The sequence below is a fragment of the Dysidea avara genome, chromosome 13 (genome assembly GCF_963678975.1).
Source record: "Dysidea avara chromosome 13, odDysAvar1.4, whole genome shotgun sequence".
Classification (NCBI taxonomy): domain Eukaryota; kingdom Metazoa; phylum Porifera; class Demospongiae; order Dictyoceratida; family Dysideidae; genus Dysidea; species Dysidea avara.
Window position 1 is genome coordinate 7,362,437 of NC_089284.1, and position 14,438 is coordinate 7,376,874.

General features: G+C 37.6%; 2 protein-coding genes across 2 annotated transcripts in view; one reads left to right on the forward strand and one right to left on the reverse strand.

Annotated features, from left to right (window-relative positions):
• The window catches only part of LOC136242483 (intermembrane lipid transfer protein VPS13D-like), a 120,354-nt gene that overhangs the window by 40,050 nt on the left and 65,866 nt on the right, over positions 1 to 14,438 (forward strand). The window lies entirely within an intron of this gene.
• LOC136242494 (vigilin-like) overlaps positions 1 to 14,438 on the reverse strand; it is a 32,242-nt gene that overhangs the window by 5,976 nt on the left and 11,828 nt on the right. The window contains exons 12-16 of the mRNA XM_066033925.1: positions 14,197 to 14,283; positions 12,588 to 12,719; positions 2,117 to 2,335; positions 1,152 to 1,238; positions 184 to 393 (exon numbers count right to left, since the gene is read on the reverse strand). Coding sequence (XP_065889997.1) covers positions 184 to 393; positions 1,152 to 1,238; positions 2,117 to 2,335; positions 12,588 to 12,719; positions 14,197 to 14,283 — 735 coding nt within the window. The remainder of the gene's footprint in view (positions 1 to 183; positions 394 to 1,151; positions 1,239 to 2,116; positions 2,336 to 12,587; positions 12,720 to 14,196; positions 14,284 to 14,438) is intronic.

Genomic DNA, 14,438 nt, shown 5'->3' on the forward strand with positions numbered 1-14,438 from the left:
ACTCATGAATTTACTACAATGGTCTACTTCATTTCTGTGGTGAGACAGCCCACATAAGAAGCCAATATATAATTAATCACCCAAAACCTCAAATTATACATTAAAACAATAGAATTTTTTGACAAATAGTAATTTCTGGAGAGCAAATGGACACACTCTTGGTATACTCAGTGCCCAACACACCTGTCCCCTGCGCTGAATGAAATGACGGTAGTGACGAGGATTGACTGTGATGCTGTCTTCTATGATGTTCTCCAAGTCACGGATCATTCCCTCCAAGTGTTTCTTGGCTGCCTCAACTTTCTCCTTGCGACCAGTGATGGTGATAACTTCAGAATCATCTCCACTTGTTTTGGTTGGGAACATGACACGTGCTCCAAACTTCTCTCGTACCTAAAAATGGAAAAAAAGTACGATAGACAAGCTTCTTTACTTCTTCCTACAAACAAGGATACCCATACTAAAGCCATTTTCCCAACACAAAACACGTATGAACACAATAAACACAATACACATAAACACCAGTGGTCCTGGTACATGCCAGGCTTGGAAAGTTGAAAGATGACATTTCATTTAACAACGGATGGTCTAGTGCCTACTACTACACACATGAAATATACAAGTGCTCTAAGACAAGTTCCATTATTGTAAGTAAGCATCCCTATCAATAGAGAGAAGCTACCATGTTCCAAAGCCATGCAATTTGGGGGTGAACAAATTGTGACAGTTCTCTTTCACTACATGCAACAGAACCACCCAAGTTTGTGAACAAAATAAGAGAGCCCAGCCATGTCCTGGAACATTAAATGCATTAATACAACACAATATTGAGCAAACAGCAACTACAATATCAAATGAGAACCAGGGGTAGTGGATATAACAGCACTATCACAGTGTCACAAAGTTTTTACTTGACTGGACATCACAAAAAGTTCCCTTTTGTTGTATACATACAAGCCGGAAAGGTTCCACCAGCCAAAAAATTTTTTACACACCACATATCTGTAGGGACCGCCCTATACTCTAAAAATAAATTATTGTGGTGCTGTGGTAGGAACCAATGGCCACAACAAAGAGACTACACACTTAGCTCATGAAGTATTACAACAAGGGGACTGTACTGGCTACTTCTTGTAAACCAATAGTTTTACCTTCTTGATGTTGGCACCACTACGACCGATCAGAAAACGATGGTGTTTTGGCTTGGCCCGGATTTCCACAGAATATTTCTCCAGCTCCTGAAAAGGAATATCAAAAATTAAATAAAAATTACAGTATGGAAGAATCCTTCTGATGCTGATAACTACAAAAATTCCAGCATCTCCCAAAGTAGTATAATCATGTTACAATAATGGTAAAGCCTTCTATTACTATATAAGAGCATGTAACAAGGACACTTTATATTTCCTTGTATAATTTATCAGGAAAAGATACACATACTACACATGCAGACCATAACGTACACACAACCACAAACTCATTCACACATGCCATGTCACACGCACGCACACACGGCATGTATACATGTAATAAACCTGAGATGTTACAACATTCAACACTGCATCTGTACATGCATTTCATACATGGCAAAAGTAAGACATGTAACTGGCATTGCATACAGAGATCAAGGAGCAATAAAATACAAATGAAAACACTTCATTTGCAGAACAATAAGATGGAGGCTAACTAATGGGACCACAAACACAATCAGTTAAGAGATTTGGTTAGCACAAGGAGGGCTTCACGCCAACACAAAGTATGAACTGGTTCGGTCACACCACATTGTGGGTTATTGAATCATTGTTTCTAGGAATCTGAGTAGTTATAGGGATCCAGCTAGTTATGGCCAACAAAACAATCACTCAACTATGCTAAACAGGTGATACATTTAAGCACAACTGCTATCTGATACATGTAACAGTAACAGCAAATTTGTCTAACAGTGGTTTAATAGTCTGCATTTAGCAACACTAAATCTAAATTATCATCTCACTGGAACCTATTACTCAAAACACCATATAACTGTATATGCTATAGGTTATCAGAAGACAATAACATACAGTTAAACAAAAGCATTCCACAAACATAAAACAATATAATTTTAGCCCCAACTTACTGTCTCATTGGCAATTTCCAGCAACATTTTCTTAGCTCGCTCCACGTCCTCGGTAGGGCCACTGATACGCACTTCATTGTTAGAGCTGCCAGAGGGTGGGAAGTGTACACGGACACCACCACACTCGTCCATCACAGACTGAATGAGACGACCCTTGGGACCAATAATGGCATTGTGCAGCCGTTGGGGTATGTTAACCTTGACCTCTGTAACACTGGCCTGTGTACAAGAGATAAGATACACAATAATATTATTCTCATTATAGTACACACCAGCACAAACTACCAACAATAGAAACAGCTTTGCTAGACAATATTGACATGGCTTGCACAATACCACACAAATATTACATTTCAGAAGACAATGCTTTAATACCGTAGTCGTTCAGTGTTATCAAAAACACTACACAACTTCGTTGCATTAAATACTCCTTAATATGGTGAAACGTCATGACTACCAGACTGTATATGGACTGAACATGAGTTACAAAGGCTGTTAAATACGTATTTATCCTTTACAAAAATATGTAGGAATAAGCACTGTTCGCAATTCACATACATTCTTTCAATGGTGTACTAATTAAAGCTTGCAAATCAGCAGAACGTGTGGTGCTTGTATTATGGGATATTACATGCAGGACATTCCAAGCATTTTTGTCAAGGAAAACGGACACTCCTACTTACAAGTATGTGGAACATTCCAGGTCATCAGACACCTCATATACATAGGGGTCAACACACTATGAAAATACACTTCCTGTTTCCTCTATCTAAGATGCTCATCAACGCAATAAGGCCAATTAAGGGAGGTCTTTGATATCAAATAATGCAAACCACATCACAACAAAGAACATCACGACAGGTGCGCAAAGGAAGCACTAGCAAAAATGGCAACTAGGTCACAAGCAGTGCAGCCTGGCTTGAGAGGATGTGCTTGTGCTGCTTCAGGTAACAAGATCACTGTTAGCCCACACAAGTAAGAGCTTTTATGAGAAGCCACAGTACCACATTCCAACACTTAAAGGGCTTTAACCAAATGGGGTGATATCATGAGTATAATGTGTTATAACAAAGCCATACACACTTTACCCAAACACTTTTAACTGTTACCAAGGTTACTGTGTAGTAATAAACCAGAGGAGGTTGGACGCGCTCTAAGCGCCACATAAATATATTAATTGCATTGTTTTATATTTCACGTGACCCTCAATAGTCACAATACAAATTTGAAAAACGATGGGGTTGACTAGGGTTGATTAGATATTCAGATGGCACTTCAAGCAAGCTTCAAGTGATGTACTTTGTTTTGTAAAGCACTTGGTGATTGGGATGAAATTAATAAGTTGCGGTTTGGTATGTAGAACTTCTCCAGAATTGTCACGTACGTATTCTAAAATCAGAACAATGATACTTTACCAAATTAAACTGAGATTCATGTATAAACCTCTTCGAGTTCAGATAGGGGCACTTAAATCATGTCCAATCTCCTCTGGTATTAAACATATTTGTCACTGGCTAAGCACCACGTTCCTATAAAAATACATTGGGTAAAAAACAACATGTTACTACATAAATTTTAGACCATCGGATTTGCCTGCTCCTGAGAATATCTTTGGTTCATGTCCATAGGCACAGCCTGTTTACACTAGCCATGTAGTTTGAACTATATCGAATCAGAGCAATTTCCAAGTTAGTGTAAACGTGTACCATATTGAACGGAATCATGTTGAACTGCTCTGAAATGGACCTGTAATAGGCGATGATACGGAAGGACAGAAGAACAACAAAAGGACTCAAAACCAAATAGATACATGTGCAAGTGAATAGTCAACTAACTGAGATGTTGTCATCAACAATTACCACTTTATCATGTCTACTAACCAGATAATAATGGAGAGCAGAAATCCTTTAACTCCATCAACAACCTCTACCTAGATGAAAATTATGATTGTGGTTTCTGGTGATTAGAGTGGGCCCAGCCTTTGTAGTATAAACATTGCTCAACGATCAATCTGGATCACACTAAAGCAATCTCATCCAGAGTGAAAGCATAAACAGGTTGTTAAGTTTGCCCGCTCCTAAGAATATTTTTGGTTCGTGTCCATAGGCATTGCACTTATTTTTGACACAGCAAAAATATAGCTTACCATCACCATTTCTTTATTAGAAAAGTCTTCTTCTTTGTGCACGTGGAGGAATATGGAGAAAGCACTATACCTTTACGGTTTTGCCTGTTAATGCACTGAGCAAAGTCCCATTTTATGTATTCTGTTTTGATTGACACAAGATAAGCACCTGATTCACCATATACAAATCAAATCACGCTAAAAAGGCTGTTATACTTTCAACAAATACTGTAAAATTTAAACGTTCAACACAGCATATTTTGTAAATGATTAAAAATTATTACTGTGAATTTAGAATAAGCAGAAGCAAACTGATGTCAAAATATTATCGTGTACACTCGAAAAGCCATGGCCGTTATGCCTGTACCCGTTATGGTTAACTCAGAACTTTAGCAGATCAGCTGAGTGTGATTGATATAATACCTCGTTAGTCTGGTGGGCACAACTGGATGGTCACTGTGTGTGTGGGCAGCTAAACAATAACTGAATTGCCATTTTCGCAGTAAAGGCATGTCCACACGACAAAATAATGCGAATTGAATGCGCATTGATTCGAATTATTCGCGTCCACACGGAATGCACATTAAGGTGATTCGAATTGAAAGTGGATAACACGAATCCACCTCCACAGGTGGTTTGAATACGAATTGGCTGCAATTCGGGATTTGCTACGTCATAATAATGCAATGCTATTTAGCATGTGAGGGCTTGACACGTTTGCGCGTGACCCTAGTAAACAATACAGGATAGAAATACAGAAGCGCTCAGTGTGATAAAAGCGCAGGGACATGTCGAAGCAGTGTTTCATCATCGTAGCTAGCCCTTAGAGTTTGAAAGAACAACGGTCCCATACCTATCACGCACCTTCAGCAGTCTTTCGTACTCTACTCATAGAAATCCTTCGGTATGTTATAAACAAAAGTATAAGCGTTACTACGAGCTATTCCTTTCATTCTGTCGTTAAACTCACTGTTCTCTTGGTTGGCACAAAGTAGTATTTTCTCAACCGTTTAATTATCCATTTATCACAGTAGTAAATTCAATAATGCGCATTGCATTACGCGATAATGCGTATGGACACGTTCAATTCAGATTCAATATGCATTGCCTGAATTCATTTTGCATCTGGTTCCTAATTCGAATTCGTGTGGAAATGCCTCAAGTTGAATTACACTATTATGTGTTTCACAGTATATACTAGCATGCTACCATCTACTATCAATCAGACACCACTATTCTAAAAGCTAGCAGAACAGTTTGCTATGTGGGAAAGCTTACACTTGGTTGTGGTGTGCTATCCATTGTTTTCTTTGCCACCATATCACTCGAAAATAATGTTTTAGCTTACAATTTTAAGGTGTGGCATTTAACCAACTAAACACAGCAAACATTCATTGAACAAGAGACTGTTTTTAAAACGGTTTTCAGGTGCCCACAACATTGTATACGTAGCTAATGATGGAAAGCTCTAGCTGTTATATCATCTCAGAGGAAATGAACTGCATCATAGTTGGCTACCATATGATGTATACTTCCCATATTGTTCAACTGTTGTTGTCATATCCACACAAGTGAACTCTTTACACTGTTACATCATGCTAATGTCATGATCAATAACTGAATACAATACATAACACCTAAAACAAGAGAGGGTTTAGTGGCCTAATATGTATGTGTTTACATGCTAAGTGAACTGTGATCATTGAGAACTTTAATTGCAGCTACAAAGCGTTAAAAAAACAACAACATAAACCACTGATTCAACCTTGTAACATAGACTGTATTTGAGCATGGGCAAACTTAGCTAATGAGGAGCATGTGAACACATATTTCAACTACTATTAAGTTGTTGGGACCATGTCTTTACTGCACAGCATTCCTTATGGATTAACAAAGCACCCAAAGAGCACAAATGTCACATACAGTGACGCACACACAGAGTGGGTGAAGGAAGATCCATATGTTAAAACTGAAACAGTTTTTTAACCATACAGCGGATGCCTATAGTACATGTCATTTCCAAAACTATTACACTCTCTACCACATCATGCTAATGTCACTACCGCAGTTCATTTCCAACATCTGTTGCAAAATAAAAAAATAAAAAATAATGTATCTTTGTATCAGTGTGCCTGCATGCTACTATCAAGTTTTTTTTGACAAATGGCAAGCTAAATTACTCTGGTGGACTATTCCAAGCTGTTCCTTTTACTTGATGGCCTTCCTATTGAAGCAGCTCCACTCTCTTTACACTAAACAAAGTAGTGACCCATTCTGTGTATTCCTGTTACACGTCAGAAGAAAAGATGCTGTGTTTGAAGTCTGCCCTAAATGTTAGTAGTATATGGAGTTGCATGCTCCCTTATACATAGGATTCAATGCACTACATGCCATTTACAAATTGATAAGTTTGAAGCCAGGGGTGACTCACTGCAAAACAAAAAAAAAGTACACAGCACATGCTCTGACCATTGGTAGTATGTGACGTTGGCAAGAATTGCAAAACAGTGGAGTGATAGGCTGTTAGCATTGGTATGGCGGGTAGCAAATTAATTGGTAAACTTGTATGTCATGATGAACGCCTGCAATGTACTACTGTACAATGAAATAGGATTGTGCAAAAGGCAAGAGGGATTCAAGGACAGATAAACATATAGCTTTACCATTACATGCAAAAGCCATGCTGCAATACAGCTGTGTGTAGATGATCCCCTACAAATAGCCATATTTGAACACAGCTTGTGTACTCATTTGAGGAAAGCCCAGGATATACTAAATTACTGTATCTGGAGGACGCTACTAAGTCACATGAACTACTACACAGTACATATAAGCAGCTCTCAATACTACCATAAAATAGAATATTTTGTTGATCGGGAAACTCTACAGCTGAGTCAAATACCATATATTTTTGACATACAGTGATTCTCAAAGCCGCAATGTTTTCATTCTTTTAGCACACTTGTAAATTATTTAGCCTCTTCCACATGTACCTCTCCACAGCCCACCAGTGTGTGTATAATCCTACTATCATGGAATTAAACTTTTACTGTAATTTCACTGTGTTACCATACCACATGCACCCAAAATCATCTACACTGCAATTCAAATACTATATTTAAAAAAAAGTCATGAACGCACATAGTTGGTATAGGCCAGAGGTTGAAATACATGACTTTCCAAAAACAAAATAGAAACCAGCAGACATTGGACAAGCAGCCAGTTTGAATAGCAACACTTGTATTGAAAGTCCAACTGCATCCTATAACCTAAAGCAAGAGACCATAGTATTAAGACTGGCTGGTACAATCGACAAGACCAACAGAATTGTTATTCCCTTACCAACTGTTTGCAGTTGTTTACAGCTAGCTTGTGATTCTGAGAAACTGTAATGACTAAACCAGACATGTTAACAGTTAACCCACTTGTTGGCTCCCAAAAATAGATGGCTTATAGTTTGCATGAAAACTTTTAATGTCAAAACACTTGCACAAATTACCATATACATCGCATATGTGTATGGCATTCAAAATTTGCATATTCAAACAACCATCGTTTAGCAACACATTTTATATGCCACCAACAAGTGACCACTTGCACAGTCAATGATACTGTACGTCCACACTAAGCTATGGTGCTACTAGAACTAACTGTTGTTGTTTTCTCAAGCGTAAACTTTAGTCTAAGGTAAGAGACTCTACAGACTACACTGTGTATGTATTTATTAGTGCTGAGCAATGATACTGATTGTTCGATACCCACAAGAAAAAATCACTATTACAATACTATCGAGATTAGTATCACGTGACTTGTTATACCACAGATACTATACTAATTGTTTCAGCATTCCTCGTTGTTCTGGAAGTAATTAATTTGGCTGTTGCATCATATAATTAGTGTTGCTATCTTGGTTGCTATGCTCTGTTATCACAAGATGGTCAGTGGCACGTATCCCAAGAGCTGTAAGTTTGTCCACATGATGCCAAGACTTGTAATTGCTACACTATGAATCACTTAGCTTCAACATGATTACAACAGTTGTCAGGAGGACGCTTAGAAATACCAGAAAAGGGTACACAAACTATGTGACTACACACCTGGTTTTCGCTTGAAAAGCTCCGGAGAAGATGTTGTGGTGTGCCAACGTGTGGCACAAACCATTTGAAATGGTCCCAAATTTAATACAATGTCACTATAAGCTTTTGTGTTATGTCTTCAAAGATATGACAGGGAGTACGAACAACGGTTTCCTTGAGTAACGTTGTACTACAAGACAACTGGGGTTGAATAGTATAAAAACACTCGTTCATATTTTATCCTAGGTATTTACTATACAGATATAGCTTTGCACAAGCCTTAGTGAACTAGACTTTTAAAGCCTTTCGTAACCCTTCACCAACCAAAAAGCAATCCGCAAAACTATGAGGAGTGTGTACCTGGAATATAGACATTAATATAGAATCCGCAAATGGAGCTTCCAATCCTGTGTTATTAGTGTAGCATCTATCATTCACATGTTTTAAAACAACAATGGACAAGAATGCAGATGGGATAATGGAAGAAGGCACCTCAGAAGAACAAGACAAAAAATGATTCAGATTCGCTTGAAATACTGTCACCATCAACTGAATTGCATTCGTGCATTGACTTGTGTACCGCTACAAGGTTGCACTAGCCTTGTGTGGCAGCAGTTTGGTTTTCCAGGAAGATTTGTGGAATCAGAAAAGAAAAACACAAACAAACCTCTGTTCATTATAAATTGTGTACCAAGGTACTACTGAAGTATACTGGAAATACCACTAACCTACACCATCATTACAGTATAGCCATCCTGAGCAGTGCAAGAATATGTTGGAAGCTGAAGAACCAGAAAAAGAAATTTCTCAAAAGTGTGCCATTGCTACTATCCAAGGAGGCACAAACCAACACCTGATAGTTCCTCATTTCAAAGAACAGTTTCCAATTGTTCGCTCTACCCAGCTATGGAACAAGCTAACAAATTCAATTTGTTATTTCATTGCTGAAGATATGCAATCATATAATGATAAAGGATTTCAGCACCTACTTCGTACTATTCAACCTTGCTACACACCACCTGACCGAAACTCACAAATGTATGATGCAGAAGTTACAAGGGTTCAATGGCAGCTGTCTCAAGCCAAATATTTTGCTATTACCACTGATATGTGGAGATCACAATCTACATAGGATAACAGTTCATTACTTTACTAAATAGCGCAGCCACTGCAACCAAAGAATTCCCAGAGTTGCACAGAGCTGAAAACTTATCAGAGTAGCTGTGGTAAGACATGCAACCCTATATGTGGTAGTCATGAAACTATTGGTTTCCATTACTGAAGCAGAAAAACGGGTCAACGTATTTGTTGTAGAAGCTACTTCACATACATTTAGTAGAAAATTCTGTAGATAAATAGCAGAATTGAATTACCCTTCAGGATTTGTAGTTGTTGTTTCTAACAAAGGCAGCCTTTTTAGACCCAAGGTTCAAAAATACTTGGCTTTATAAGTACAAGCAAGAGAGAAGAAGTGAAGGAAATAAAAAAGAGGAAGCAGCACTTGCTAAATTTATGGCACCAGAGGACAACACAGATAGCATAAGTTTCATTATTCTTTTCTAATGGTATCACACGCAAATGTGCCAATGTTGACAGAACTAGCTGTACTGGTAAATCGTGACTGCATCTAGGCAATAATTTCAATTGTCTAACTATTTAGTCAATTTATGTAACTTCTTGATTCTGATTGGCCAAAGCTTCAAGCCAAGAAAACTCAAGAATTGCCTTATTGGCACAGGCCAGCTACAACATGGGCTTTACCAAATTATGATCAAGCTACCAATACACACAAAAATTAATTATTAAAGGTACTAATGGATATCAGTAGCCCACTCACATGCAAAATCATCATCACTTCATGTGTAAACAGTGGTAAAATAATTTTAATATGTTGTGAGTTGTGTGTGCATATGGCTACATGCCCACTCACAGCCTTACATACAGAAACGACCATGTAAAGTCTTAATCCATCTACTTTGGATGTCTAAAAGTCCAATAAAGCAGGCTTGTATTATAGCATTAAGTTGGTTCATGAAGGTAACAGGTAGTCAGTGAGAAATTACATTGCATACACACATCAAAATTTTATTGGAACTCTTAGAATCATCGTGTCACTTTGAAGGTACATTTGGGCTCTGTGAAGGTAACACAAGGTTGGTTAACCTGGTAACTGGTAAAAATTCTTGTGGCGGGAAAATACAAACCTTCGTAATTTCTGATACAAAAACATTTGCTAAAAAATTGAGACTGTACACGAAACCTACAAAATGCTGCATTAATGTAATACATGTACGACTGTTCACATATTTTACAGATAAATTCTCAGAAGATGTACACGGTTATTACATTAAGATGGGAAGGACACAAGATATTTCACCTAATGAAATTTTGGCAAGCAGCTGGCCACACTAACTAGCACACTTCACTAATACAGCAGCAGACAGAATGAAGCTGGCCAGACACATGCAAACACAATTAGAACACTCTCTAGAGTCTTTCTCTTGGCAAGTTGCTAGGAAAACTTTTATACTCAACATGATCAGTGTAGCAACCAGTTGCATAGTAAAATTTAGTGTTCTGTTCAATTAATATAATATACGTTGCTAGAAAGCATATATGCAGGGTGTAGGTAGGTGGCAAAACAAAGGACTTGAAATATATTAGTTCTATTTAATTTCCTTTTAAAGTGAAATTAAACATTCATTGTCAAAGAATAGTAAGAAGCTCAGCAAGACAAAAAGATACCTCACTAAGAGCTTTTATTGCATACTAGCTGACGTCCATTACACAACAGAAACCTTTCGACACATTATCACAAGACTGTTGACACACATGCTCAGTTAAAGAAAAAATCCCCTCCAAGATCAATTTCCTAAAAGAATACACACTGATTAGTACCGCATGTTGAAGTTGTGATAGATTATTATTCAGAAAGCTTCGTACATATACTGTATTTACTGCTAAACTGTCATATCTTACAAGAGCTCTGCTATAGAATCATGGTAGCCATTAAACTAACAGCAAACACTTCCAAAACAGCCAGTAGAAACAATCAAGACTAAGAAAATACTCCCACTGAAGTTATAATCTCAACCAGACAAAACTTTTAAAGTTATAATATTGACCAGACAAAACTTTTAAAGTTATAATATTGACCAGACAAAGCTGTAAAAGTGGTCAGACATATTCACCACACATTAACTGTAATATACTTGGCTAAGTTGTGGCATATAAATGTTAGTTTATAAATGCTAGTTTATAAATGCTAGTTGTGGATAAGCTTGGACACAGCGTAAGTAATTGAAATCCTAAATACCATTGAAGAGAATTCAGAAATCCCTTCAACACTGCTGGAAAGTGGGTTTCACATGATGAAATCATCCATTCATTCCTGATAACAGAAGCTACAGTTTCTTGTGGCTCACTGACAAAATACTTGTGTAGACTAGGCACTTACTGCAATTACAGCACCATTTGTCTTGAATTACAAGGCACAAATAATGTTGTACCCACAACAAGGCTATACCATTGTGCAGCCTATGAAATTCATTGGCTTGTACAACAAGGAAAAATGGCTGCACTAAATTCTTTTGTTATCACACTTTGTACACATACATTTGAGTAGACACAGAAGAAATTGTCAAGCTCTATAACAGCATCACAAGACCATGGAACATTTCCTGAAGGAAATTCTGACAGTAGAAAACATCAGAACACTGTTGTGTCATGCACGCTACAGGTGTGTTTCCTGTTTTAAAAATTTCTCAAAATCATGAAACAGTACAATAATACTTTCAAGAAGTGCACTGGTCTGTTAATTCATGATCGACTTAGTTATCTGTATAGTTCAGAAATCTTAGTCAAACTGACTCGATGAAATTATATATATTAAGACAGTCACCTAATGCAAATATGTTACCAATACTTTGCCAAACTATTCGTCAGTCACACTGCAATGACTGTACTGCATGAGCACTTCCACTATTAGAATAAGAGTAACAACCATTACAACAGTTCTAAAACACTGTTGAACTCATTGGTATTTTTTGGACAATTCAGCAAAATAAGTTTACATGTTTATTAGCACGATATGTCTCGAATTTGAGTTTGTGGATACAAATGGGATGATGATAATTATATAATTGCCCCTTGACATTCTAGTGCCACCGAATCAGTACTGATATTATAAATGCCAATACTAAACCATCTAATGACTAACACAATCCATCCAAAAGATTTTTGTTATATAGCATCACTCCAGTAGTCTTACCAGGTTCTCTTCCATTTTCAGCAACATCTGTTTAGCTTTCTCCACCCGATCCTTCTTGCCAGTTATGACAATGACATCACTGTTGCTCTTCTCTGATGGTAGCTCAATCTTTGTGTCTGTCTCCTCACGTATCTGTACAAAACAGTCTAACATAACACACACCACAATGCTACCATCAACGTGCAGGTCTCTCAAGATATTTAGGGATTTATAAATACTGTTGTATTTTATTCATATCAGTAATTCTCCTAAAGAGTATATAACTATTTTTTTGCATTTAAGCTACACACACATCAGGCAATGGCACTGGAATTAAACCAGATACAAGCATGTTTATATAATTTCTTTAACACATCATTCACACACCACACAAGAAGCCTAGAGCTTTTTGAGTGAGGTAGTAACTTGGATATTATCTAACAAAACGATGCTTGTATTGTCAAAATCTAACTACAACAATAATATCATGACATAGAATTGCATTTAGAACACACAGCACTTTTCTTGCCTTAGAATATTAGTGACATTATATTAACCTAGTACTGATCACATCACATGATGCTAGTGACAATCAGACAACCAACAAGGCCCTTGAAGTAGAAGACCGAGTTACTCCAATGTAACAGTCAAACACTCTAATAGAACAGTCAGTTACAAATTACACTTTCAAGTTAAGTGGCAGTCAGATATTAACTTTTTTGAAACGCTGTATCTTTCTCTCTATAGAGTTCAGGGGAATTCTCCCAGAGCTGAAAACAAGACCAATGTTCCTGATGTGTAAAGAAGACCACTTCGGCTTCAGCACCATGTTATAAGACTGGTTTCATAATAATACTTGAAGCAAGCTTATAAACAAATGCAAAACGAAAATTGTTCCCCACTTGGCAACCAGTGATTCATAACAGTGTTCATGTTCCTATGGATTATCATCAACACTGGCACTACAGAATGCACAAAACTCACAGTTCTACTGCTAAACGTCTAACCACAGCACGATGGTTATACAAGGGAACATTCCTTAACTTGTCCACGACTGCATTCAGACTTTTGGCCTATTATGATGAGCTGTTGTGAAAAAGCCTGCTTAGCAAGTATAGTGGTAGAACGGGTGCTCAAATGTTCTAGTTACATTTTGTTACATAATAGGTGCAGATTTCACAGTGCATGTACAGCAAAAGGTTCTGTGAGGGTTTCTATATTCTATAAGAACTTGTACTGAGGGTTTTACAATGTATTCACTACAAGTGAAACACCTCAGCAAGGACTATCAGCACAGTCATGGCTGTACTAGTACAAGGCACACCTGAATTGCTAATCTAACTGTACATATTTGTGGGTTACATAACAATGGCATCATAAGTTATAAGGTTTCTAATGGCCAGGGCACCCATTTTCTGCTTGCCAGCCATTTGGAATTTAGTATTAGTGATATTGTCATGTACCGTAACATTAAATTTTCAGTATCACCCAGCCCAAGAGATAATCCTACTAGGTGGATGACCATACAATATTATGGGAGAGGCAATGGTAAACCAGTAGACCTCTTACATCTCCAAAACATCCACCACACATGTACAAGGAGGTGATGGTGCAAGCTGGCCAGTAGTACCTTCTTAAGTGTGGCTCCTCCTTTGCCGATGATATTGGCATGGAACTTCTTGAACACTTTCACTTCTGCACGATAATTGGACTCCACCTGTAGGAGAGTATAAAAGTGCATCACTGTCATGTACCTCCTGTGGAAAGCAGTATAGTGTGCATTTGTATACGTGTGTGCATAAAAAAGTCTTGACCCCATGGTTTCCTAGCCTACATATAGTATCAATATCTTTGAAAACATGCTAGTACACT